At 52.7% G+C, this 12341-nt stretch overlaps 1 protein-coding gene across 3 annotated transcripts; it reads right to left on the bottom strand.

Annotated features, from left to right (window-relative positions):
* Positions 1 to 144: 144 nt before the first annotated feature.
* On the bottom strand, positions 145 to 11171 carry Aifm3 (AIF family member 3). Of its 3 annotated transcripts, XM_026401659.2 has the most exons (20): positions 11132 to 11171; positions 7246 to 7459; positions 6890 to 6999; positions 6542 to 6651; positions 6400 to 6444; positions 6107 to 6203; positions 5892 to 6004; positions 5490 to 5576; positions 4984 to 5075; positions 4765 to 4895; positions 4535 to 4650; positions 4370 to 4441; positions 4212 to 4275; positions 3515 to 3591; positions 3297 to 3414; positions 1944 to 2042; positions 1657 to 1732; positions 1049 to 1153; positions 408 to 428; positions 145 to 184 (listed from the first exon to the last, which is right to left on the bottom strand). In XM_026401659.2, the coding sequence occupies exons 1-20, from the start codon at positions 11160 to 11162 to the stop codon at positions 145 to 147; spliced, it is 1818 nt and encodes a 605-aa protein (XP_026257444.2). In that variant the 5' UTR covers positions 11163 to 11171. The 3 variants fall into 3 exon arrangements, with proteins under 3 accessions (XP_026257444.2, XP_026257445.2, XP_077651723.1); XM_026401660.2 differs by lacking the exon at positions 408 to 428; XM_077795597.1 differs by lacking the exon at positions 408 to 428 and having other exon boundaries at positions 7246 to 7486; positions 11132 to 11162.
* Between the last annotated feature and the right edge of the window lie 1170 nt (positions 11172 to 12341).

Below are 12341 nucleotides of genomic sequence, written 5' to 3'. Positions count from 1 at the left end.
GGGATCCAGGCAGCCAAAGGCAAGCATTGGGAGGGCTCAAATTCTGCCCTGCGGGATGCTGGGAAACTGAAGATTGGCACCTGCCCCCAAGGCTTGGCCTTTGTTCCTTGTACCCCAGCATGCCTGCCCAAGTCACACTCGAACTCAGGATCCTTTCCCTGTGAGCCAAGACATGTCGCCAGTCCTGCAGGAATGAGGAGAGATAGGATAAGGGAAGAAGAAGGCAGTTTCCCTGCTCTGGGCACCGTTAGCAGCTGACTCTTGAGAATAGAGTGGTCTGCCCTGTCCTTGGTGCCCAGCAGGGAAATGTACTTGGGCAGAGAGGAGTAGATCATTGAGTAGAGGCTCTGGGGCTGAAGTGGGAAAGGTTCAGAATGGTTAATAATAAGGACAGAGGACACACATACTTGCTGTGCAGCATGAACAGCCTTTGTGAAGCCAAGAGGGAAAAACAGAGAAGGCCAGGGAAAGAGTATGTCATTCGTCATGTCTGTTCTTGGTCCTCCATTATTTCCAGACTAAGGCCTAGCATGACCCATAACCTCCTCCAGCCCCCTAGTGGCCTGCAGGCTTTCCCCAGTCCCTAGGAGCTCTCTGTACACAGAGGACTCTCACTGGAACCATATTGGAATGAGGTTAATGGCTGGCGTCCAGTGCCTCCCAGGCCCCACATAACCACCCCACATCTCTATACAGGGTGTACCCAAGGGCATCACTAGCTGTGTTTCTACTAAGGTAAGAAAAACCACATTCAGTGAGGGATACCAGGGCTGGAGAGGTACTTGGATGCAAGCAGTGGACCTTGACTCTCCCTGCAGCAGTGGTGATGCCCTGGGACACACACCCCTTTCCCATCTCTCCCCTCTGAGTACACCAGCTTTCTCTCAAAGTATAATCTCTGCCCTCTTAGCCCTGGAAACCTCAGACAAATGGGGAGCAAGAGCGAGGGTCCTGGATAACTTAGGAGACATTGGCTGCCATGACAGCTTAAGCCAATCCTTCAGGGCTTTCCTTCCTTCACCCCAAGACCTCCCAAGCCCACACTCACTCCACCTCCCGCTTCCGGATGGCACGACCAGAGCCCAGCACCTCAGCCACCTTGGATACGATGGGATCATAGTTCATGCTGGCCACAGCGATCACCTCATCACCTCTGCAGAGAGAGGGTGGCTAAGCCTAAGTGCTGCTTGGCAAAAGCCTTCCTTCCTGAAGACACACTCCTCATCACTGGGACCCAGGGAGGGATCTTTCCTGGGGTCACAGGAATTTCCTGAGCACCTATCCCTCCCTATTTGTCCCAGCACAGGCATCAGATTTCCCTAGGGAAGCTCCAATCCTCAGCAGGGTTCAGGACTAGGGTCCTGTTCTGACACCACCATTCTTTGTGTGGCTTTTCTTGTTGTAAGTGGGCTGTCAACACCCACCTCAAAGAGCTGTTTTGAAGATAAATCATCTGGCCCAATGCACAACAAAGTCAGCTATTAGTGATCTCTTCCTCATCTTTCCTCTGCAGTGCCTCCTGTCCAGCTGTCTGCCTCCCTTTGCCACTTATTCCGCCTTTTTAGCTAAGCCCCCTCCTCAGGAGCACTTTTCTGGGATGACTCTCCATTCCCAAACGAGCAGCTCTGTACCCCCATTGCACCCAGTTGTTCTCACTTGGTATAAAAAGCCACAAACTTCAGCTCTTCTAGATCCCCTTGGATGATGACGTCGTCAAAGCCTTCTCCGTAGCCTGTAGGGCCGAACAGGTAGGTGATACCACATAAGCCAGGGAAGGAGATGGACTTCACAAATTCCCCACCCTGTGCCTTCTTAACTCCTCTCAGGACATCCTCCCCGATTGTTTACTTCTTTTAGGTAGTCCCTAGGCCTTCCCCCAGAGAGTTCCTAATTGCTTCTTCCCAGAGCCATCATGGTCCCACCCCATCCAAGGATCTTGTTACCCGTATAACGCAGACTCTTGCCGAACATGGCAGTCCATAGGTAGGGCACCGTGCTGATCTCCGCCTCCTGAGCCAGCATGTTCTGGGCTGCCACCCGCCCTGTAGAACCCATGACCATGTGAACCCTGACCCTTGCCCTCACCATCCTGACATCGCCTGCCCCAGCACTCTAGGGACCCCTATCAGGCATAGCTGCTATTCCTGGATCCCCTAGAGATCAAGAAGTACATTGTTACACAGGCGGTCGCCCTCCTGAGGTACCAAGGAGACACCTGGCTCCAAGCTAGTTACTAGGTTGCGTCTCTGGAAAACTTGAATGACAGACATGCCCTGCCTCTCTGGAAGGTCTGCTCATGGGGTTGTGGGCCGCTTCACCATTTCACTTATGGACATAGACAACTTAATCAGACACATTAGGACCAAAGAGGGAGGAGAAGGGAGCACAAGAGCCAGGGAAGCAGAAATGACAGTCACATGCAGGACCCCAAGAGAATAGCAGGGGTGACTTCCCAGTTTCTATATGCCCCCATTGGACCCAAAGTTGGACATACATCAGAATACTCTGGACCCTCCCAATTAAATCCTGAATTCTATTTGGCTGTTTCCTTACAACGTAGCAGCCACTTTAGACCTTGAAAACTTGAATAGAAATCAGTTCTAGGAGTGGGGTTTCAGACCTTCAGATAATTGCAAACGCAGAGAAAAGGGAAGTTGGGTGCAGGAGCTAGTACCCATCATAGGCTGGGAGTCTGGAGTTCTTCTCTGAGGCACTCAGTTAGTTAATTTACTGGCCCCTCTAGCTTTGGGGCCCAGACCAGGTGTGTGCAGTGGGTGAGGTTTGGGGAATTAATGGTTAGTGGTGTGAGGAAGGGAAAGCTATTCCACAGAAACGGTGTGCCCACTGAGCCTGGACTAGATGGGGCCTGCAGAAGACAACTGAGTTTATAGAGATAGTTGATTAGTCCAAGGGAGTTAAAAGCACTGACTGGGAAGCTGGCCTACTAAATCCTTCTCTCCCTCAGAGGAGAGACATGACTGTACAGGTAAGTCAGAAATTCTGTGGGATGTATCCTTGAAGACAAAAGGAAAGGAGACTAGTGGAAAGAAAACTAGGATGGGAGGTTGACCCTGGCTAAATGGTACATCCAGATGGTTCTGAAAGAGAGTCTCTGGAGTTGAGCCACAGAGCTTGCTGTGTAAACTGGTTTGATCACCTGGAGGCCAGCTGTGAGGCCACTAGAGAGCCTTGAATGCATAACATAGGATCCAGGAAAGGAGACCAACTGAGGCATGATCCTGGGGGAGGCTGAAACCCTAGGATAGCCCCCCAACTTGCCTCAGGGCTGGCCATACCCTGGGCATGAGCCATTTGCCAGTGTGGGATGTTCACTTTCCGATTGTTCCTCCAGACAAGAGGAAAGGTGACAGCATCACCAGCTGCAAACACACCTGGGACATTGGTCTGCATCATCTGTGAGGAGAGAGCCAGAGCTTCATGGATAGGACAGGGGACTGACCTACACCTCTGGCCACCCCCAGCCCAGCACCCTTCCCACCCCACCCAGCCCCACCTTGTTGACAGGGATGAAGCCTCGGGAATCCAGACCAATGCCACTTTGCCTCAGGAAACCCGTGGCAGGCACCGCACCTAGCAGGACAGAGGCTGCCATGTCCACACTCTGGTTCCACCCTTCTTTGGCCTCACTGCTCTCTGTGTTCCACACCCTTCACCTGCTGTATTTACCCCAGATATCACATCCAATTTACCCCAGATATCACATCCACAGGCTTCCCACCATGGGGCTTCATGCATACTGTCCCCTTTGCCTGCACTCCACAGACACCTGTGCCTCCCATCAGGCCTCAAGTATTGCCTCCTGCAAGAAGCACTCCTTGAAGCCCCCTGGAGAGGTCAGGAGGCCATGCTTCTCCAACCCCTGTGCTGCTACTTCCCAGCTTTGCACTTCTCCAAATTGCCACTTCTGGTAGAGTAGAACAGTAAGAAGTTTGTGTTCTTCATCCAACACAGAGCAGGGTATGGAGTTGATTATTAGTCTGCAGCAGTCATTGAGCACATGCTCCATGCAGGGCCTGGGCTAAGCCAGGTATGTGTGTTTTTCAATGGCCCTAGAAAGTGGGTACTGTTGGGGTCACCATTTTAAAGATGTGGAAACTAAGGCTCAGGGAGGAGAAGGGGCTAACTCAAGGTCATCTATGAACTTGTGCAGGTGGCTTTGATTATTCATGCCCACCTGCCCATCCACTCACCAATGCCCACCACGCAGACATCAGCCCGAATGACCTTGCTGCTCTTCAGTACAACCTCCTTCAGCTGTAGGGAGTGGGTGGGTGGGTGAGCAGATAGGACCAGCTACTGGGCTCAGGGAGAGAAGACAGAAAGCAGCAAAGACAGGAGAAAGGCCCACCTTTCCCTCCTGGGCCCGCAGCTCCAACACCTCTGTCTGCATATAGAACTTCACCCCATTGTTCTCAAACATCTGTCAGGGCAGGTGGGCAATGGATGAGAGCCTGGTCAGGGGCTAGACTAGACACTCAGGATATCAAGGGACAAGGGATTGGGGTAGGCTTACCTTCATGAGTGCACGGCCAACACGCTCCCCCAGGAACCTCCTGAAGGGTGTTTCCTCAAGCTCCACCACAGATACAGAATGGGCCTTCTCAGTTAGATAGGCAGCCACCTCCATACCTGAGATGATGGGCAGGGGCTGGCAGATCTTGTACCCTGCACCTCCTAGATCCAGCATGCCCAGGGACTGGCTATGAAAGCCTGCCCACCACCCTGCCACCCCCAGCTTCTCACCCAAAAAACCAGCTCCTACGACAATTGCATTGCGGCCCCGGGCCAGCCTCACCACACGATTGGCATCCTCAGGCGTCCGGATAGTGAACACGTTCTCTACCTCTTTGCCTTTGCAGCTCAGGGTCTTAGGGCTGAGATATGGCAGCCTCAGTGAGACCCTCCCATTGTGGCTGGTGCCCCACCCAGTGAAGAAGGAGGGCAATAAAGACACCCTCCCACCTGCTCCCTGGCGCCAACAACAGCTTGCTATACTCCAGCTTGAAGCCGTCCTTGAACACGACCTTCTTGTTTCTCACATCCACTGTGACCACCTGCAACCCCCAACAGGTAAAGTGCTGGCCTGGGTATGGACCTGTGTCTTGTCATCCACTTTTGGGTCCTGCAACATGCCCAGATCCCAGCCAGATCTGAGCATGTCCGGTGAGGTCTCTTCCCACACTGCCTAGGATTCAGTTTTCAAGCTTAAAACATCACCTTCTTCTCAAAGCCCTCTACATATTCCCAAGTCCTACCAGACTCTCCCATCCCTGATGGAATGAGATCTTCTCTCTCCCTAGGCCCTGTGTGTGCTCATGATCTTGCTAGTAAGACGGTCCGGTGCTGCTCCCCAGGCCTGGGCAGTGAAACTGGAAGGGTAGAACACTCCCAGGGGTCCATATGGCCCAATGCTCTTCATGGTTCCCACTAACCCATTCTCTGCCAGTTTACCATCCTCAATCTCGTACCTGAGCCTCAGTGAGCACCTCGATGCCATAGGCACGGAAGAACTCCTTGGGCCTCAGGGCCAGCTGTTCAGGTTGTGCATCCAGGGACTGCAGGACACAGCCAATATGAGACAGTGTCAAGCTACCATTGTTCCATTTTATACCAAAGGACATGGACCCCAGGAAGGGTGAGGCCAGCCCTGAGTTACATGTGGGCTGTAGGATAAAACTCAACAAACTGAGATCTTTTGGGGGCACCACAGGTAAGCCAGATTTGAGTGTAGTTGGCAGCTGGCCAGACTCTGAAGAGGTGACAAGCAAGGCTCCAAGTGGGCTGGACAGGGGACCCAGAGGGTTAAGGATTCAGGCCCTGCATTGTGCTGACTGTCCTGTGCCTGGTTACTGTTTGCCCTAAAGCCACACCTTACTGAGTTTTGGCCGGTCATAAGGGAGATGCCGGTCCAGCGTACACAGGACAATCCGGTCCGAGAAGCCCTCCTGCCGCAGTGTCTCTGCACACACCAGGCCAGCAGCACCTGAAGGGAGGAGGCCATAGCCAACAGACAACTTACCTCCTACCATCCACCTTACCTCCTACCATCCACCTCCACCCTCCTTATCATAACCTCAATACTAACCTGCACCCACAATGAGCACATTGGTGCTGCCACTGTGCCCAGCACTTTGAGAGATACACTTGGCCATCACCTTGGTCCTTCGCTGCAGCTGCAGGGCCTGGGGGTGGGGTGCGTTTGGGGTTATCTCAGCAGATCAGGTTCTGCTACTCTAGCCCAGCCACTCCCCATCATGCAGCCCTTCACTCTGCTCGTAGTCACACATGCCAGGCTTTCTCCCACTGCAGGGCCTTTGAACAAGCTATTCTCTGAGTCAAGATGCCCTCCCCTCCTCTGAGCCATGAGCCACTCCTCACCTGCTTGCTGGCCCGGACATACACCTTCTCCTTCTCAATCTTCACCTGCAAGGGCAGTACTGCTCAGGATCAGACTTTGGAGTGCTTCAAGCCCCCAACTCTGTGCTCCCAGGCTCCCACTATACCACACTCCCAGCCCCACCTGGAACTTGTGCAGACTATCCAGGCCTGGGAAGTCCTCTAGGTCCCCAGTGCTGATGTTGAAGCAGGCACCATGCCAGGGGCAGCGCACCCGGCCACGGGATAACACTCCTGGAACAGTGTGGTACTAGGTTGGAGCTACTATCGGGGGCTCTTCTCCAAGGATCCTTGCACCTTCTGGTTCACTTCATAGCCCAGGAGACCTCACTAATAGATGAGGACCCAGGGCCTAGGGAAGAGTCAAATTGACCCAGGGGCTGGTAGAGCAGGGGCATCGATGGTGCAGTAGCCAAGCCCCCTATAGGAAGGTCCTACCCCTGCCTCCCATATGCACCCCTGGACTTCTCACCTTTCACCAGGGGTGCACCGTAGTGTGGGCACTTGTGGCCCAAGGCATGGAATTCTCCGTTGTCTTTCACCAGCAACACCTTCCCCCAGCCCAGCTCCACTTCCCGCATCCTGGGGAAAGGCTGCACTCAGAGGTCAGGACAGACAACAGGCACCTCCTCCTGGGGGCACCTCTTCTTAGTGTCCAGCCTCATGGGTAGCAGGCCCAGAACATCAGAAGCCCAAGGACCATGACTAGGGCAGAAGCAGGTCATAGGCCCTTCCAAATCCCCTCACCTTAGTTCTCCTCATCCATGGCCTCTCCTTTGCCCTCCCACCTTGGACCTTCTGATCCCTCCTCCCAGGCCCAGCACCCACTGGCCATTCTCCAGGTCCTTGACATGGCAGACGGCAGCCTCCACGCAGTCCTGAGGGCCAGGGTAGGGGTGGGGAGCTGGCAGGCGCTCCTCAGTGTGGAAGTGACGGGCTGTGCCATTGCCCTGGTAGGCCCGGGGGCTGCCCTTTCCGCTAGCCGACAGTTCCTCCTTGCTCCGCTCCTTCTCAGGCAGCACCACCTCAATCTTGAGTTCCACTGTGGGCAGGGCCATATCATGAGCCCCTCAGCCCACCCCATCTTCTTGCCCACCCCAAAAGCCGGGGGCAGAGGCCAGCCCCTCTGAGTTTCAGGAGGCTCAGCCCTTCCCCTCAATTTCTCCAGAAAGCCTTGTGTACCCCAGCAAAGAGACAGAGGAGGAAGGGCATAAGAAGGGGATTTCTTGGTCAGCTTGAATTCATTTCTGCATTTTTTCTTTTCTTTCTTTATTTTTTATTCTTTTTATCCAGTGCTGGTGATCAAACTCAGGAACTTGTGCATCTACGTAAATGCTGTATCACTGAGCAGTTCTGCACATTTTCTTTTTCGATGTCAAAATTAATGAGAGGGTCACAGAACAGAGTTTCTTCCAACCCTAAACCTCCCCTCCAGGATCTCTGGAGGAAAGAACTTTGATGTCTTGTGTCATACATGTTCTGATGGACAACAATGTCCCTAGCAGCTCAGGGACACATTTAGGGGACGATTCATGTACATACAAATATGAGGTCCCACACTGGGTACAGCTCAGTTCACAGTCAATCTGGATGATTAGAAACTAAGGATTCATTGTATTATTCTTGTAAATTTACCATAGGTTTAAATGGTTTTTTCAAAATTAAAAAAATATGAACAGAGCTGGGGATTTAGCTCAGTGATAGAATGCTTGCTTAGAGTATGGAAAGCTCTAGGTTTAATTCCTAGTATCACCACCAACACACAAACACACACACACACACACAAATTCCAACATTTTTTTTTTTTTTGTATTGGGGATTAAAGCAGGGCACTTTACCACTAAGCTATATCACTCAATCCTTTTTTAAATTTTTAAAAATTTTGAAACAGAATCTCATCAAGTTGCTTAGAGCCTCACTTAGTTGCTGAGGCTGGCCTTGAACTTGCAATCCTCCTGCCTCAGTCCCCCAAACTGTTGGGATTACAAGTGTGTGCCACTGTGCCTGGCTTCAACTTCTTAAAATAATTATTCTCACAAGTTTGAGATTCATTCATCATTTCCCAAGTCCTGGGTTTCGGTGTCTTTATATACGGGTCTGGGGCCCTGGGAGTGAATGAATTCCATGAGGTAAAGGTACATGTCAACAGGTCTGAACAGCGCAGAAGGCACAGAGGGCCCCCATCCATGGCCTCCACACAGAAGACATTTTCTCACTATACCCACGTGGCCTACTTTAGGAGGTAGCCAAAGACTGTCACTTTCTTCTTTATACTTTCCCACATTTTCCAAATTCCCTATGGCATGCCTGGGGTATTTTTCTAATTAGAAGGGAACAATAAACAGAATTTTTAGCAGTGATAATCCGGCCTCCTGGGCTGCTGCTGCAGGGAGGAAACTAAGCCTCTGGCACAGCATGAGCAGGAGGTGCCTCTCTCAAGGAACCAGAGCCTCCAGACCTCTGCTCCCTTCTACTTCAGACCTGACACTCCTAAAAACAAAAAAGACCCAAGAACCCCGGGTGGATGCTGAGTCACATACCCTGGCCTTTGCCTGCACCATTTGCTTGGCCTGGGCTGCCATTCTTCTAGGCCTTGGCTAACTCCTACCCCCATACCCAGACACAGCTCTGGTGCTGCCTCCCATGGCAGCCCAGCTCCTGCAAGGCCCTCCTTTCATTCTGAGCTAATTCCCCACTCTGTCTAGACCTCCTGCCCTTCATCTGCATGTCCCATCCCCCAACTCAGCCCAGGCGAGGCAGGGGATAGTGGCAAAGGTCAGTTCATGGTAGGAAGAGTGTATGAGCACATAGCCACACAAGGTCGTCCTCCAGTGGGGAGTTTCCTCCCATTTTCCACACTTTATGTAATGGTGTTAGAATGTTTTTGGAAGAATTAAAAAGAAAAATACTTCAGACTCAGCTGACATCAGCTATGACAGCTGTGGGAGTCCACAGGAACAGCCTGGCAGGAGTGCCAGATAACAGCCAAGCCAGTCAGTTTTCATCCTCCACCTCCTGCCAGAAGGCTCCAAGGCACACTCACTGATGCAAGTCTAACAGGAAGACATTAAGTCAGGAGCAGCAATAGAAGGGTAGGTGGGGGGATCTGCTCATGCACAGAACCAGGGTCTTTCTATTGTCCCTGCTCACCCCAGCTGAACTCTCATTCCTACACCCTGAAATTCCCTAGGCCTCACACCTGACCTGTCTAGCTTAAGCACCTGGGGACTGTGCCTCCACAGGGGAATCCTGGCAGCAGGAAATCCAGCTCAGAGAAAAAGGGCCAATACTATTTTAAAAGTGCTTCCTGAGTGCAAGGTCCTGTGCTAAGCACAACCACACTTTACACATGAGAAAAAAGTAGATCAGAGAGGTATGATCACCTGCCCAAAGCCACACAGCCTGGAAGCCGTACGGCCGAATTGAGGCTCAAGAGCCCAAGTTCTTATGTCTAGACCCCATATTGGAAATACTAGGGTGAGGGGACCCATGCAGACCGGCCCTTTGGGGGTCCTTTGAAAGAACTTATAGGTGACATCTTTTGCCCAGGACCTCCTGCCAGCCCAGCAGTCCCACAGGTGCCCAGTTTGGGGCCAGCTAGCATCCTTCTGTCTGTTTATATTGGGAGAAGGCTGAGGTAAAGACAGTGGACGTCATTTTCCTAAGCTATATTTCCAAACAAGAAGGTGGTGGGACCCGGCCCAGATCTGGCTGTTCACAGGACAGCAGTGCAAAGGAGAAGTGTAGTTTTTGGGACAGGTGCAGGTGGGTCCCCCTGCCTGGTAGGGCATAAACATCTCTCCTCCCCACCTCAACTTCTCCCTTGAACCTAGGAAAAGAAGAAAAGGCTCATAAGTTCCAAGGTAATGGAGCTGATGGGTATCAGGTAAAGGGAGCTGGGGTGAGCTGGCAGGGGCAAGTTGCCCAGGATAGGGTGGCTTGCATAAATGTGGGTGGAGCATTGTCTGAGTTCTAGAGGACTCTTGAGGCCTCAATTTCTCTATTTGTGACATATCTGCATGCCCTACCTCTTGAGATGTTATGAGGAAGAAAGAGGAAATTGGGGGCCTGAAGGAGAGCCCCACAGACAGGGTCTCCAGTGGAAAGTAGATGTGGATTCCCCTAGCACCCTGGGTAGAGCCAGTTGATTTAGACATGGCAAAAATTTCTTGTATAAATGGGAAAGCATGTCCAGATGATAGCCTAAGTTTCAGAGGGGTTGAGAAGAGGTAGGGACATTCTTTGGTAGGAACCTGCCCACTGTACCGTCTCAGCAACTTCAAGAGGTCAGGGAGGGTAGAATAATTTTAAAGAGAGGGAAACTGAGGCTCAGAGAGGTCACACAGTAGCCAAAGGCATTCCTAGAGCCCCCCTTTCCTAACTCAGCAACGGGAGAAATCCTTTCCTCCCCTTCCAAAGATCCAGCTGCTATTCCACCACCAGCACTCAAAGCCCCCAAAGATCCAGCTGCTTTTCCCACCACTAGCACTCAAACGCCCCCAAAAAGAGGGCCTATCACTGGAGGGAGCACCTGGAAAACCTCTCCAGATCCCCTACCCACCTCCTATCTCAGCACATTAACATTCTGGGGCTCCTGCCTAGCCTGACCTACTTTGGAGGCAGGCAGAGTGCAGAAGGGAGGGGGAGGAAGGTAATGGAGAGAGAGAGAGAGAGGCAGGAGGGAGGGAGGAGGCAGTAAGAGAGGAGGAGGTACCTGGCTTGGGCTTGGAGAAGCAGCCACCCATGGTGAGTGACCTGAGGATCAGCAGGCAGGCAGGGCCACAGATGGTTGGTCTGTTGGAGGTCTAGGGCGACCCCCATGGGGCTGGGTCTCCTGCTGCTCTTAGAGATGCTGGAGTTGCCATGCCAGCTGGAACTGCCTCTAGGACCTGCAGGGGAGACTGGCCATATTAGGATGAAGCTTTCATGGGGAGGGAGGAGAGAGACAGAGAGACACAGACTGTGGGGGTTTCTGGGAGAGTCCTATATTTGAGCTAAGTCTTGCATGTAGGGGATCCTGAAGGATTCCTCCCCTTTGAGGCCTGTTGAGGCTCAGCACCCCACATCCCCCATCTCAACTGTACATGGCTTATGCCCACTGTCAGGAGACCCCTTCTGTTCCAATGTTGGCCACCCTCTGTCCAGTCCCGTGGCTGCCTTGTCCAAAAATCATCCCCGGTTTCTGCTGACTCCTCAGGCCCCTAGCCCTCTACTTCCCTTTTCCAAATCCTACAGTCTTGGAGGAAGCTCTGAGACCATCTATTTTCCCAGGAGGCCACCATTCTTGAGTCAAACCTTGGGTTACCTTGAGCAATCAGAGCCTTCCTGGTCCTTGGATTTCTTCTTCCTCAAATGGGAGTGACACAGGGTTCCCTCTGGCCTCAGCCTCCACCCTGGCTGGCAGTCTCTGGACAGCTACCTCCTCCAAAAGCAAACACAATTCCTTCCTCTCAGCCCAGCAGTGGACGGAGGCTGCTAGGCCCTGAAAGGCAGGGCAGGGTCCAGGAGGTGGCTCAGTTTCTACCCCTCCTCCCAGTGTGAGCTGTGGCCAGGAGGGGCTGTGGCGGGAGTGTGGGGGTAGGCCAGTCCACTGGTCCCCAGGGAAACCCAGCTCTGTGGTGAACAAGAGCGGGCGGCCAGCCCGGGACTAATAGGGTTGGGGGAGAAAGAAGCCAGGCACACAGCCCTGCCACAGCCCGTGCCTAGCAGCCATAAAGGTTCCCCCACCCCCACCCCTGGCCCAGTGGCACTGAGGTCATGCCCAACAGAAGTCTGAGAAACTGAGGAGCCAAGGTCTCATCAAGGTTAAGCAGAAGGTAGGGGAATTTGTGTGTCCTCCCACCCCCTTCCCTGCCTTAGTTCTAAGAAGAGCATGGCCTCACCCCCATCACTCTAAGGCCCTGTAAGGCACTGGGCTGGGGGGA

This window comes from Urocitellus parryii, chromosome 3, assembly GCF_045843805.1.
Source record: "Urocitellus parryii isolate mUroPar1 chromosome 3, mUroPar1.hap1, whole genome shotgun sequence".
Lineage (NCBI taxonomy): Eukaryota > Metazoa > Chordata > Mammalia > Rodentia > Sciuridae > Urocitellus > Urocitellus parryii.
This window is presented reverse-complemented; position numbering and strand designations above follow the sequence as displayed.